The 15,734-nt window shown below is 34.9% G+C and overlaps 1 protein-coding gene across 2 annotated transcripts in view; it reads left to right on the forward strand.

Annotated features, from left to right (window-relative positions):
• CCSER1 (coiled-coil serine rich protein 1) overlaps positions 1–15,734 on the forward strand; it is a 723,258-nt gene that overhangs the window by 693,642 nt on the left and 13,882 nt on the right. The window contains exons 9-10 of one of the 2 annotated variants that reach the window (XM_036243030.1): positions 4,913–4,990; positions 9,112–9,176. In XM_036243030.1, coding sequence (XP_036098923.1) covers positions 4,913–4,990; positions 9,112–9,153 — 120 coding nt within the window. In that variant the 3' untranslated portion in view covers positions 9,154–9,176. The remainder of the gene's footprint in view (positions 1–4,912; positions 4,991–9,111; positions 9,177–15,734) is intronic. The other variant, XM_036243021.1, reaches the window with a different exon arrangement.

Below are 15,734 nucleotides of genomic sequence, written 5' to 3' on the forward strand. Positions count from 1 at the left end.
TTTTGTTCAGGTAGAGTGGGAGGGAGAGAGAGGAACAGAGAGAGAGAGAGAAACATCGATGTGAAAGGGACACATCGAGTGGTTGCCACCCGCACAACAGACCAGGGCCGGGGACAAACTGCAACCAAGGTATGTGCCCTTAGGGGGAACCGAACCCGGGTCTCTCAGGACCGCAGGCCGATGCTCTAACCGCTGAGCCAAACCGGCCAGGGCTCTAATTCTTTTTGACCCACCAAATTTGTAGTTAAAACTTGACTCAGCACACTTTGTGAATGTTCTTGTGTTGAATTATATTAGTTTTTTATTTTAAAAGTTAGGTTTTCTCTTCTTTCAGAGTGTCAATCTTTTAATATTATTTTTCTTTCTATAAATTGAACCATTAGATTCATGATTTAGGATCAAAATTTACAATTACACTATTTAAGTGATCTTTGTGTTCTTCTTACATGTTTAAGATCTTCCTTTTTTCCTAATTCAAACCTACTTTTTACAAAACTTTCTTTTGCATATTTTGGATTACAATGCAGATGATTTTTGTTTTTTCCCCTTCAAGGTACATATTCCTATGGTAGTATTGTAATCACTATTGCATACATTTTCTTTGTCAGATTCCTGTTAATTTTATTAATAGGAGTATGTTTTTTTTTTTATTATAGATTCTAAAGCTAAGTATTGCAAGTAGGCCCTCAAGTTCTATTGTTTTAAAGTTTATCTTCTTTTCATCTTATATGTGAGTGTCAGCAAATTCTGTGTAATTAACCTAATAGTTTAAGACAAAATGGAATTATATCTTGAGATTACTGAATATTTTTCTTTCAGCTTTGTTTATTGCACTTAGTGAACATACATAAAATGTTTATACTGTTGCCCTGGCTGGTTTGGTGCAGTGGTTAGAGCATTGGTCCTCGGGTCAAAGAGTCACAAGTTTGATTCTGGACAAGGGCACATACCTTGGTTGCGATGTGTTCCCCGGCTCTGGTGGTATGGGAGACAACCAGTTGATGTGTCTCTCTCACATCTATGTTTCTCTCTCTCCCTCTCCCTCTCCCTCCTTCTGTCCCTCCCACTCTATCTGAAGATAAATGGGAAAAGAGCCTCTCATGAGCATTAAAAATTTTTTTTTTACATTACTGGAGTAGATGATAATAGATATTAATATCTAAAGTAACAATCATGTCAATTAATAAACTGTTAGAATTTCAAATGTTCATAATTGTTTTCATTAGGAGAGTATCTAATAATGTAAATAAATACAAATATATTCTAAAATAAGAATAAATGATTCTAACAGCATAAGCAGAAATATATCTTTGTATTACTGCGCTTAATTGATCATGTCATTGCTATCAAAAGGATTTCACTCCTATTTGAGGCACTATGTTTTATAATTATAAATGAGGAGGTAAGGTGTGTTTTGTCAAGGGTTAATATTGTCACTACATGGAAAGGAAAACTTAAAGACAATGGGATATTTTATCCAGGGTATAAATTTATTTATAAAATGTGTCTACCAGAGTTGAGTTGTTTCAATTCTCCCCTATCCCTCTGACAGAGGTTAAAAGGAGTTATAATCTTTGAATATATAAAATAATACCGAAAGACAGCTGCATTCAATCACCTTGTAAATTCATTGGCGTCTAGAAAAATAAAGACCAACATACGTCACCTGTTTGTCTTCTCCATGCTGCTTCCCTTTCATTGTCTTTCTGATATACAAGGTGACGTGAGGTATTTAAATAAGTTCTGTTGTAATTTTGTTAAAATTTCCTTTGGCTTTTAATTGTAAAGTACTATTTTAAAATTTAAGAAAACTCTAAATATATATAATCATTTCTTACATAGAAATAAATGTTATCTGCAATTTCAGTACCCAGTAATAGCTGTTTTTGTGGTATATTTTCTATTTGATTATCTATAATTCTCTCTCTCTCTCTCTCTCTCTCTCTCTCTCTCTTTTTTGGCTATAGTGTATTTTTTATTATTTAAATTTATTTTTTATTGTTGGCATTACAGATGTTCCTATATTTTTCCTCCACTTTCCCCCTCTACCCAGCCCTGTCCCCACCTCAGGCCTTCACCACACTCTTGTCTATGTCTTTGGGTTATGCATATATGCATATATTTTCTTTAGCTAATCTCTTCCCCTCCCCTCCACTGCCCCTCTGCTCTAAGATCTGTCAATTTGTTTCATGCATCCATGCCTCTGGACCCATATTGTTCATAAGCTTATTTTCTTCATTAGATTCCATATATAAGTGAGTTCATGTGATATTTGTCTTTCTCTGACTGGCTTATTTCCCTTAGCAGAATGGTCTCTATGTTGTCTCAAAGGGTAAAAGATCCTTCTCTTTTACAGCCGCATGGTGTTCCATTGTGTACATGTACCACAGCTTTTTAATCTACTCATCTGGATGGACACTTGGGCTGTCTCCAGATCTTAGCTATTGTAAATAATACTGCTATGGACATAGGGGTGCATATATTCTTTCTGAACAGTGTTTCAGGCTTCTTAGAATGTATTCCCAGAAGTGAGATCACTGGGTCAAAGGGCAGTTCTATTTTTAATATTTGAGGAAACTACATACTGTTTCTCACTGTGGCTGCACCAGTCTGCATTCCCACTAGCTGTGTACTACTCTTTTTATTATATATTAAATTTTTCGATCCATAAATACCCATTTAACAGAAATGCAAGAGACCCATGGATAAGTATTTCCCAACATCTAGTCTTTATTTAATCTTCTAATTATATGTTGTAGACATATATTATGAACTGTTGTATATTTTCTTCCTACTATTGCACTAAATAAAATATATCATTCTTATTTATGTGCACCTAAGTTTATTGGAACCAGAATTTACTCTCCACATTTGAAATTGGTGTATAAGTGCATACATAATAAATAATTAAAATGTATTTGTTGTTGTGAAAATGCCTGCACAAGGGAGTAGTAATGAATTTTGTTAGAACTGTTTATCCTTAAAAAGTTTTTAAAGATAACTATTCTTGATTTAGGGTTTGTTTACTTGCTTTGCTCTGATTAGAATATTGGTTAATGAAGCTGTTTGAATATTTCATTTATCTTTACTTGGATCTCTAAGTCTTAGAGCTCACACCAGTGAGATGGGGTTTATCCATCCTTCCCCACTTCTGTCCTCACAGTGGAAGTCCTTGCAAACAGAAACGTAAGCTGAAGCATAATGAACTATCCATTCTTCCCTAAGGTCATGGTCTCTAATTCATATACAAATCTATATATACCTACAGATTCATAACAAAACCTACTTTTCTGATACTTATGACCTCAATCTCTTTCAAAAGTATGTAAGCTTTTCTGAACAACCCCTCAATGATAGCAAATGTCATTGTTTTCTTTACCTTTTACTACTTCTTCTTTGTTCCCCGACCCCAGTATAAGAGTGAACAGATAGCTTGTTATGTCTCACTTTAATTTAGTTTGGAAAATGTAGACAAGGTTTTCACTTATCCTTTTCAAACCATTCACATCTTACCCCACTCAAATTGCATCTTCCCGAATTGTCTGATATCCCTCTCATTTTTGTCTGAATAGCAGTGCCAGAAATTTTGTGATAGGGAAGTTAGCAGGCATGAGACATTAATAGTATATAAAATATTTTCTGTATTTCAAAGAGTCAAAATAAATTATGTTTACCTAAATTATGAAGTTACTTTGTTAAACAACTCAGAGACCAGACCATGCAGATCTCAGGCAGAGTTGAGGGGAACAGAGAGGGGTATGGAGGGGAGGGTAGAGGAGGAGGGAGAGAAAGGGGAGGATGAGTTGTGAGTAACCAGAGCTCTTGATATGAGATTCTTGATGAGCAGCCCTGTCCCTTCTTGGAAAAAGATGAATTAAATAATGTGTTTTTTGTTTTTGTTTTTCATTAAGATATTATACGACTATTTTATTAGGCATATCAAAGTAAACAAAACAAAGGAAGCTCTTCTTTAAGTTAAAGCAAAAGGAGAGTCTAGTGGAATCATGTGGACTTCTACAGAAACTCTTTCTTGTTAGATTTTCTGAACTGTGTTGTTCTCATTGAAAATGATTGGTGTTAGTAGTAAAAATGCAAAAATGAGATGTGATCATAAGATGTGTCTCAGCTGTGCCAGGCACACAGTAGACACATTACATAATGACCAAATTCAAGTTCCCCTTCTGTTTTAGGTGAAAAAGTTACGACTGAGAAATGATTTTTATTAAGTTCAAAGAGGATTTACCATAAGTGTTTCAATATTATCTCTTTTGAAGGAGTTGTTTTTTCCTGTTTAAAATTTTTAAGACATATCATTTTATAACTAGCTAAGGGAAGTAATGCATTTGAGATATGAACTCTCTAACTTTCTTCATGCATTACTTCCCTTACCTAGTTATAGAGTGATTGGGTTAGTGTTGAATCCCTTGAAGTAGATTCCTACATGTACAAATTTCAGGAGAGAATTGAGAAGGTATAAAAAAACCTAAATGGAATTCACCGGGTAGTATTATTTATTTTAAATGTTTTGGATTTTAAATGTAAACGCTTTGATACAAGAGCAGTCAAATCCTATGATTTAGTTTATTAAAAAAAAACAACAGAAAAATGACTAACGAGAAGCATAGCACAGACATTTGGTCTTAGATATAAGCAAATCATGTCTCTCTAGGATTCAACTGTTTTTCTGGCTCAGTAGTTTTAATATTTAAAAAAAAGATGGCAAAGGTGGGGTAGTTATGACTTGAAAACTAAAGCTCCGAATATATAAGCTGACACACAAAGCACCGACAGAGCAAAGCGTGTACCCGGAGTATCATGAATTGCACAGTAATCGAATGTTAATGAGTGGCACGTTAGTATGGAAATAATGACTCACCACTGTGCATTTTGTTTGTTTGTTTTTATTCTGCAGGATAAAGTAAAGCATTTACAGAAGGCTTTTGCTTCAAGAGTAGATAAATCCACACAGACTGAAGTTCTAGGCTATGATGTAAGTAGCTATATAACATCATTTTTCTCTTCTTTATTGGTATTCCAACTTCCATGACTTATTTGCCTCTGCTGCTAATGTGTCCATGCATTGATTTAAAAGAATTTAGTGGTGTACCATTCATCTTTTGCTCTTAAATAATCCCCAAATACCCTCTGGAACTGAAAAAGATAATTACAGTCACTGACTAGCATACCAGTGTTTTATTATTATTATTTTTAAACCAACATCTCTAATGTAGTCTTTTGAGTTAGTTCATTTGCAGACATGGGGATGATACATATTACAATACTAGGCCAATTTATTTTTAAGAAAGCACTAATTTATTTATTAACAGTTTAATAAAGTTTGCAGTCACCAAAGCCAAGCACATCATTTTTATAATCTGGCACATAAAAGGAAACACGACTTAGCAGAGGCATTTACAATAATATTTTAGCTCCTGGGCTTTAGTGCAGGCTGCAGAAAGTAATTTAATTGAAAGTTAACATTTTTTTCTTAGTGTCAAATACTTGTTGACTGTCAAAATACGATTGTAAAACATGTTTGAATAGAAGATTGCTTCTAGTAACACTGGATGATTTTGGATAACTTTGATTCAAATACCAATTTTTTCTTGAATGCAGCTCTGAAATTTTCATTTTGATGAAAAAAATAGTGGAATTAACGATCTTATAGGTAACATTTGTTAGAACTCTCTCTTCTATTTAAAAACATTTATTATAGAATTTTTAGTACTTCATGACAAGTATAAATAGAATAGAGATAATTTTAAGTTATTTTTATGAAGGTATATAATGGTAAAATGTTTAATTGTATTGTCCTCATTATATTAAACAACATAAATGTGGATATGACTTTTGTGCTGCCTTGCAAACTATATTAATACATTTATTATAAAATTACTTATCTGTATTAGGAAATAAACTAAAGTTTTGAATTTCAGCACAAATTGTTTTTCAATATTTATATGCAGTAGTTTTTAATTTAAAAACATCAAAAGCTATGCTTTTATTTTGAATTTTTGTTACATTTAATGTTTTCTAGAAACCTGAATCTTCTAGATATCAATAGTGTGACTATAATACTTCTTAAATACCAATGTTAAGTATTATTTACGCGATAATGTTTCATATTTTAAGAAAGAAAGGATTTCTATTAAGTTCAAAGAAGATTTTCCATAAGTATTTCAATAGTATTATTTTCCTTTGGAGGAGTTCTTTGTTCCTGTTTAAAAGTTTTAAATACATATTATTTTTATATCAGTCCCTAAGATATAAATCTATTATGTATTTTACCAATAATAACCTATATATTTTAAATCTTCAAGCCAGAGAATTATCCAGTAAGTAATAAATCCAGAGTTGGCATTACATCTTATTACAATGTAACAATATCATACAACACAGAAACAATACGTTAACTTAGAATCCTACTCCAGAGCCCTACATTTTTGAGTAAGTTGACTGAGTCCCAGAAAAGTGAAGTCATTTGTTTGCTAACATGTGATCTTTGTGGAAGTGGTAAAAGTCTAAAAGTAATGTATTCTCAAAAAGGGGGGAAAGTGGTAAAAGTCTAGGTTTTTATTAAAAACAATGTGTTCTTTAAAAACATGAAAACACTTTTTAATTTGGACAAATATTTCATTTTACCTGCTATAAGGAAACTATTTTTGGGAGACTGAACTCTAAATGTGGAAAGGACTGAACATAAGCATAGCATGTAAGAGATCTGTAACACTGTTAGGACTGCTTGTGTGGAAGAGTTGCTAAGAAATGAATGGCACCTGGCGGGGTCGGGGGGTTAACTAAGCTGAAGCTACTAACAGCCTCTTATGTACTTGCCCATCTATGCCTCATAATTTTCTTTTTTCTACATACATTGTTTATATCAGTGCTATTTAGTTCTCTAACCATATAAACAAAAATTAAAATTAAAGCCACGGACATAGTTAATCTTTATTAGTAAATCCTCATTGTCCCTAGCTTTTTTTCATATCTGACAGTGAGAGCTTAATGTATTTTACTGAATTGAATTATGTTAAAGAATAATGATTTCTTGGTAGTGAGTCCCTCAAGGATCCCCTTGTACAAATGTCTGTGATTATTTTGTAGTTGTTAACATAGAATAATAATCTTTTTAAAAGACTTCATGTTCACAATTGTTGGTGATATATTCTAAGATATAATCATCACAATCAGAAAATTAAGTACCAAATATATACATATAGAACTTTATGCCAGTAATGAGAGGTAACTATAGTAATGAACTTTAGAGCATTTTGTATGGAAAAACCTGGGGAGGAAAAATTTTAAATAAATTAGAAATAAAGAATCATTTTAAAAGTGATGGCATGTGACTATTTGGAGTGTATGATTCATTAGTAGTGTAATTTTTCCATGACTAGGATATATTTTCTATGCTTTTCAATATCTATTTATAAATACTTTCTTATATTTTTATATGCAATAAGAATCATCTCTCGTTTAATGTGTAATATTTTGCTTGCATTATTCCTTAGGAAATATAGTTTGACATCATTTTTCACAAATATATTATACATACCTACATAGAACATTATATACCGCTTTATAATTTGCAATATAATATTTGTCAGAAAAAATAATGAAAAATCTTGTAGAAATCGTGCATGTTATGGATGATTCTTATACTACTTTTTTCCTTCCTAAAGCTGCCAAAACAAGCTACCAATTTTTCTTTATGGATCATTACGAATCATGTTTCAGTGATATGAGTGTCAGAATCTAAAAGACTACAAGTATGCATCAATATAATTTCCTTGGGAAGACACTGTTGGCTACACATTTTGCTTCGGGTAGAAAACAGAATCCCTCTAAGACATTAATTATAGTGAAAACTATTAAAAGACATTTCTAAAAACTCACTACAGTGAGTAAGTTCAAAGATTTGTACAATAAACTACTCTATCCTGTAACAGGTTTATCAGGAGACTTGAAACTGATGTTAGCATACAGTGTGCTCCAATTTGAAATGCACATGGCAAGAATTATTGAAAAATAAATTCAGAGCATCTCAGCAAAGGCCTGTAAACACAATAGTTCTTGTGATGAAGGAGATTGTTAAATAAATGATGAATGTGTCTTAAATAATCAATGCCAATTTAACCTCTTTCACCTTCCTCTGTCTGCACAGGCTTAGTTTATTGAAAGATCAAAGAATAATTTCTTAGGTGTCACTTCTGTTATTAAAACAGGGTAGAAGATGAATAGATGTAGTCAAGTAGCAATGTTGCCGATTGTAAGATTACATCAAGAGGTAGGGAAGATTTTTCTGATTACATCAACTATATAAATAGATGCTTCAACATAGTACATACACTGTCTGTAAATATTTTATAGTCTAAACTACAGCAAACAACATTTTGGTTAAAATCATTGTGAATGAGTAACCAAATACTGCAGTGAAGATTTTATAGTCTGACACTGAGAAAACTCAGGTAACTTGGCATCTTCACGGAGAGTTTTTTTTTTTTACTTTGATGTTTACTTTGATGTTCTGCAGAATATTGTCTTTGTAAATTTGGCTAATTGACTAGGAGTCCATGTTCTTTTAGTCCCTGAACATAGAACAGTTACAGGGTCTCTAAGTTGCTCTTTTAGGCAAAAGTACTAACAGTTTAAATGGGTTCTTCTTTTCATTAGTGAATGTTTTACACTTACATGGAATAAGTGTTTACTAGTTTTGAATTTGCAATGTTTTGTTTATATTTTCTTTGAGTTTTAAAGTTATTGGGTATATCATCAAATATTAACTTATTAAGCACTGTTAGTCTAAATACCATGAGTGGTTTTCATTTGCCTCTTTAAAATGGACTGAATTGCGGCATCACCCATATTTTGTCTCAATCACGTATGCATGAAGCATAAGTCAGTTTGGAAATGTATGATCTAAACAGTGTGTGTTTTTCAAATATTTTAGCACATTTTCTAATAGGTGGGGTTTGCTTTATAAGTGCAGTTTTCTTCCTATATGCTAGGAAAATAATAATACTGATATTCTGAATACACATTTTGAAAAACTGATCAAAGCAGATATCTGTGTATTCTCAATCTATGCTTTTTTTCTTGTATTTAATTTAGGACATCCTCCTGGTACAGTTAGTAGTGTGCAGGGAGTTCTAGCTAACATGAAAATAGTTTATCATGTAAGTAATAAAAATTATTTGTTTTTACTGTAATTATTTTATTAGCTATTAGACAAAGCTACTTTCTGTTATGCTAATGTATGGTTTCAGCCTATGGCTTAAGTCCAATTCTGAGAGTTGAATAAACTATCAGTTAAGCTCTATCTACCTGCTAATAAACTGTAGTTTCCATTGGGAATCATTTGTTCCTATCATCTCCTTTCAATACTTCTGATCATGCATCAACGTGCCCCAGCATTTAGTAGATGACTGCATCCCCCACATGCTTGATTCATGTTTGTTTATCTCACGTGTTTCTGTTTATTTTCCACAAATTAAAAAGTTGGTCTAAACACTGAATGACATAATTCAAGTTTTATTTTGAACTGCAGTTTTTCATATTACATTTAGGACAAGTTCAGACAAGAGTATTGATTAAAAACAAGTGCAGGAAACATGACCATTTGCTCCAGGTGCTTGTTAACATTAATGGAGAGTCGCAGCTCCTCCAGTATTGCCGTTCTTGGGGCATCACTCGCAAAATCCTTCCATGCATTTATTCAACAAATGTTACTAAGTGCCCCTGGAAGCCAGACCTCACTCTTTGTACTTGGGATGCATCCTTTAGTCACACAACAAATAATTTCCACACAAAGCTTGCATTTTGTGAGGGGTGACTTACAATAAAAAATAAGTAAATTATTCAGTGCATTAGAAGGTGCTAAGTGCCATGTAGAAAAGAAAAATAGCACCGTGAATGTAGGGATGGGCGTCAGGACCCTGATCAGAAATTGTAAACAGGATGATCTGGGCCGGTCTGAGGATGAGATGTGAGATGTGACACATGAAGGTGATATGAAAACCACTTTTATTCAGAAATCGTTTTTGATAAGTGTGGCATGAAAACCATCAGTCAGCAGGAACAAATTGCTTTGTTTGCTGCAGCCCTAGGTAAGAATAGTTGGCTTCATTTAGAGGCTGAACAGTACGGGGGAAAAATGCGTTCAGTACCACTAAGCCCTAGACCCAGACCCAGTTCACTCAGAGATTGACCCCAGGAAGCACGGGCCACGGAGGGCACAGCCTGCAGGCCTCAGGCCTGCTCACTGGAGTAAGGCCTGTGAGGAGGGCGGGGCTGACCACCCACATGGGGGAAATTACATTTGCTTTTCCTCTTTTTTGCATTCTACCCCCTTCTCTCTCTCCGTGTGTGCCCCTCTTCTCCTGCAGTCGAATTTATATACTTTCAACGTACAGTTATGTCGATATAAGAAATATCCACACCAGTAAGAATTATTGTGAGTTTATTTGAGCCAAACTGAGGACAGTTGCAGGGAAGCAAAACCTCAATGGATTGAGAACATGGCAGCTCTGCACCTTGTTTTCTACATTACAATCAAAGGAGGAGGCCGAAGTAGGCTACATGAAACCCATTGGTGATAGATTGAGGAGGTGGGAGAAAGCAAAGAGAGGACATCTCTGGGATTGATAAAAAGGAAATTGATAGACATACTTCTTTTACGTGGGCGGGTACAAGACAGTGAACAGTCAGCAGTTACCACCATAACAATGACAGTGAGGGGTTCTGCGCTCTCTGCTCTGGTGAGGTGGTTGTGCATTGACAGGTCTGGAACAAAGGAAATTATTTTTTATTCCAAACGCATGTTATCAAGTGTGTTAGCCTAGACGCAAGAAGATGACAGGCTCAGTTAACGTGAAGATTGACCCGTGTTGGGGAAAAATACTGCCTGAAGGCATGACTGCCAGCCATGAACTGCTTTTATTTTTATTTATTTTATATATTTTAAAATGCTGTTCATTCATTATAGTATCTTCCAATTCTTGCATGACCTGCTTTTAGTTAGGAAGTTTAAATTCAGACCATCCTGTGTGGTTACGTTAGGTCTTTGAGTTTGTAAAGTCCCCGTGCAGGCCTTCCCTGAGCTTGTCATGTTTAGTATGTGGTCTCTTTGTCCACATCGGACTTCACTGTATATTAGTGCACCCCATTTATCAGAGGTGTGCCAGAAAACAGATTTGAAAGCACTCATTAATTACTTGGTGAAAAATAAACACATTCACTAAAAGGCTCTAATGTCACCTTTATGATACTAAAAATCTGTAACAAGTCAGTATCTGTTATTTTACTTTATTCACAGTAAAAGCTACAGAAGTGTGTATTGCTATCCTACATTTTGTTTTGTATTATGTTGTGGTATCTAACACATTTTGGAATGACTACTTTGTGCCTTTTAGAACAAAGCATTCAATGCAGATCAGCTTAGACAACCAGTACATCTAAAACATAAGTGTGGACATGCAGTTGGCTTTACAGTATTGCATTGAATGTTTCTTATAAAATCCTGAATCTTTATCTAGGAGCCAGATCATTCCTGGAATGCCTCCAGGTCTTTAATTCAATTTTGACTACAAACACTTAGGTAACTGATAATCCTTTTGTTTAGAGAATTTGTGGTTAAAATCTTTATGGGAAGAAAAACAAGGCTAGGTGTTGACTATAAAAGCTCTTGTAATTATAAAAATATTCATTAAAATGAAACAGTAAGCCCTGGCCGGTTTGGCTCAGCAGTTAGAGCCTCGGCCTGTGGACCAATGAATTGTGGTTTTAATTCTGGTCAAGGGCGCATGCCTCGGTTGTGAGTCATCGCTGGCCCTAGTTGGGGTCCTGCAGGAGACAGCCACTCGGTGTGTCTCTTTCACGTTGATGTTTCTCTCTCTCTCTTTTCCTCTCTCCCTCCCAGTCTGTCTGAACAAAAATGGAAAAATGTCCTCAAGTGAGGATAAAAAAATAAGATAAAACAGTAAAAGAACAAACACAAAATATTTTGTACAGTTTAAATTATCTAGAGAAGGAAAAATCTTTCCCTCTACCCTTCTAGGTTCTTGACTGAGCACCCCCACCCCCAATAAGAGACAAATTAATGGGAGAAAAACAGAAATTTTATAACATTTTTACACATGGGAGATACCCAGGAGAACTGAGTAACTCCCCAGATGGCCTAAGCCACCACCCTAAATAACATCACAACCAAAGACAAAAGAAAGATGTGGGGAGGTAGATCAGTATGGAAGGTTATCAGAAAAAAACATGATAAACAAGGTTATAGTTGTAATGCAGATTAAAGTGGGTGCCTTCTGAAACCAAAGGTCAGTCAAGTCCAAAGTTCCTGCTACCTGTCACCACCCAGCCAAAAAGCAGTGACAGGGATTCAATTTTAAGTGCACATTTAATAATATCAGATGCTGGAAATCTGGGAAGGTGACATGTAAAAATCCTAATATCCATCTTCTCCTTAAACTTGTGAGGAGTAAGCTTACATAGGGGAATGGGGAAGGGAATATGGGTAAGGAGGACAAAGGGGATTCTGGTGATGTGCAGTCCTAGGATCTGAGTCTCTGGGGGGGTCTTGGGTCTTCATGAATGCCTTCCTTACTGCTTCCAGGAACAGTATGGTCAGTGCTCTGAAACTGGTCAAAGGTTGATCTGGTCTGCATCATCCCAGTGTTTTTGAGACTTAATGGATCAGCCTCCACATTCCTGGTGGCCAGGTGTGTAAGTTCAGGGCTGGGTTAAACGTTTCTTTGTTCTTACCTGGTCAACTGACAACTGCAACAAATCTTAGCCAGTGCATAAGGTGAAATATAACATTTGATTAATTAATTAATCATCCTGTTAATAAAAAAGGCAGGAAAGGAAAGAGCAAGGAAGAGAAGAGAGAAGAAAAAAATAATAAAAATTGTATTTTTATTCTATCCTTGTGTCCTAATCAATAAGAGTTTGTAGACATTAGTTATCCTATCCTTCCTGGTACTGAAAGGAAGACACCCTTAAACATGGGGATTTCGCTTATAAATGTAAATATCTGTTACAAAAGGTAACTTTTACTTTTTAAAGCTTATCCTATATCTGCAGTTTTTTAACCAGCTGAAGATAATTTATATGTCAAAGACGCATATTTTGGGGTAACGAATTCTGTTTCCCATTCGCTAGCTTATATCTTCTGCCAGTAAAAGAACTGTTAATGATTTTAGGGGTAGGAAAGACATCAAAATATTAGATGATTAGTGTGTTAATAAACAAATTCAACCAAATAAATTTGAAAATCTCCTTACTTTATGAAGCAATTCATGATTCTTGCATCATTCCATCTAACAAATAGAAAGGCGGTGCAAGTGCTATTGATGGGGAGAGGTTCTCATCTCCACCTGTGGCTCATGGGAGTGGGCTTCTTGAGATATCGTAAGAAAAGGAATTTTCTGAGACTCTCATGAGAGTATGTGATATTGTACAAAGCTTTATTTCTGTGGAATTAGACCCCTGAGTGTCCCTGGTCCCATTTCCCTCTGTCCCGCTAGTGTCCAGAGTGTTCATTCGTGTTATGACAGAGTCCTATGCAGCATCAGGCTAGCTTTGTTTGCGTTTCCTGCTGCAGCCCATCAGTGCATTGTGTGTGGGGTCTGCATGGCCACATGGCTATGGGGTTTTGGAGGGAACATGGCAGGAGTAAAGTCAAAGAAACCAGAGAGGTGAGAGAGTCCTCAAGCCAAGAGCCAATAGAGAGCACACTCCTTTGTTTGGGGGATTATATATCCCCAAATTTTCATGGGTTTGCAGTGGCCCCACCCATTCTGGCCATTGATCTCTGTTCCCAGGATTGACTGACAGGCACCTTCCCTAGTCACCCCAACTTTCCTGCACATGGGTCTATCTCCCCTTTGCTGTACTCCTTCCCCCAGTGATCTGTAGGGGATGGGCTGGTGGTTCCCTAGATAGTGCAAAGTTGCGGCGTTGGTGCAGCTGCCCAAATGACATGTCTGTAAGGTCTGGCTTTCCCTTTGCTCCTTTCCTATTATTAATAACAGCTGATTACAATGGCATCACAAGAGATTTTACAAGTAGAAGGACTTTTTAAAATTATTTTTAGACCAGGGCACCATCTTTTGGGACAAAGGAAATAGCAAGGAATATTATCATTCAGATTGCCTCTTCTTACTTAGGGTGATGGAGAAGGACCGCATGACAGATTACCTAATTCGTGTTGACCAGAAAATTTCAAATGAAGTGATTAAGATTATGTTTCTGGGAGAGGTTGGAACAGCAGTTAGGTGAGGTATTAAATCTATGTTTGTTTATCCTGGGCTTTAGCCCAAGAGATACCATTTTGGGTCTGTGGGGTTCTATAACAAGTATTGCAAAATATAGATGTAAAATGTTTTCATAACGAATAACTGTAAAGAGCTAAAGGGAAAGAAAAGTTTTTATAAATGTTTGGCTTCATACTAAACAGGTGATGGAAAGGGAATGTTCACAATATTTCATTACAGAAAGTTTATAAAAGTGAGCCATATGTAACATTAACCTCATGCTCTATAAAGTAAGAATACCAGGAAATGATACTTTTATGTGATACCTCTTTGTTAAGATGATAATTAGTACTTTAAATTTATGGAGCTGAATTACTCTAGAGAAAATTTATACCAAAGGGAGTGTAATTTGCAATTCAGAATACTTTAAGATTCCATTATTAACATATCAGAATTACTTCATATTTACCGTTATTTTAACCATTTTGTGCTTATAAATGAACTTATAGTTTTAGATTTAATTAATCAAATTAAAGAAAAATTTATTTAAGGTATAGTCTAACATAGAGTAATTTTTAGAAAGAATAGTATTCCAAACAGGTTTATCATTTTCTTGCATTGCAAGTGTATAACCTAATAATTGATTAATTGTTCATTTTTTAAGCCTAAGATAAGACAAGTGTAGAACTGGAAATATAATGTTTTTTTTAGCTTTTCAAAAAAATTTTTTTTATCCTCACCCGAGGACAGTTTTGCATTAATCTTCAGATAGAGAGGGAGGGACAAGGAGGAAGAAAGAGAAAAACATCAATGTGGGAGAGACACATTGAGTGGTTGCCACCCACATGACACTAACTGGGGCCGGAGACAAACTGCAACCAAGGTACGTGCCCTTAGCAGGAATCAAACCCAGGTCTCTCTGGTCCACAGGCCGATGCTCTAGCCACTAAGCAAAACTGGCCAGGGCTAGCTTTTCAAATTTTAAGAAACACTTAATATTGTTCCAAAAATGTCACTTAGAAGTCTTTTTTAATTTATGGGAAGGTTCCTACAAATCCTAATTGAGTGTGAAAGGATTAACTTCTTCTTTGAGGAAACATCCGTAATCACTCACTCTTAGACCTTAAGCAATATAAAACCAACAGGAGCTTAACAAAAATAATAAAAATGTACAAAATTACTTGTTTTGAGTATGTGTTATTTTCTACTGTTCTAAAAGTATTTTTCTCCTTCTTGATTTTTAGTGTGTTAAACACAAACATGAATCATTATCTAGAAATATATTACATGTATGTAAACATATATATATTTACTTATATTTTTGCCATGGAGTAATCTCTAGACTACATTAAGTGAAACAATTGGGGTGTGAAGCAGTTATGTAGTATTTCATTTTTGTAGTATTTTGTATATGTACAGATAATAGAAAAAAAATCAGCCCTGGCTGGTTTGGCTCAGCCATTGAAGCTTTGA

This window comes from Molossus molossus, unplaced genomic scaffold, assembly GCF_014108415.1.
Source record: "Molossus molossus isolate mMolMol1 unplaced genomic scaffold, mMolMol1.p scaffold_m16_p_1, whole genome shotgun sequence".
Taxonomy (NCBI): Eukaryota; Metazoa; Chordata; class Mammalia; order Chiroptera; family Molossidae; genus Molossus; species Molossus molossus.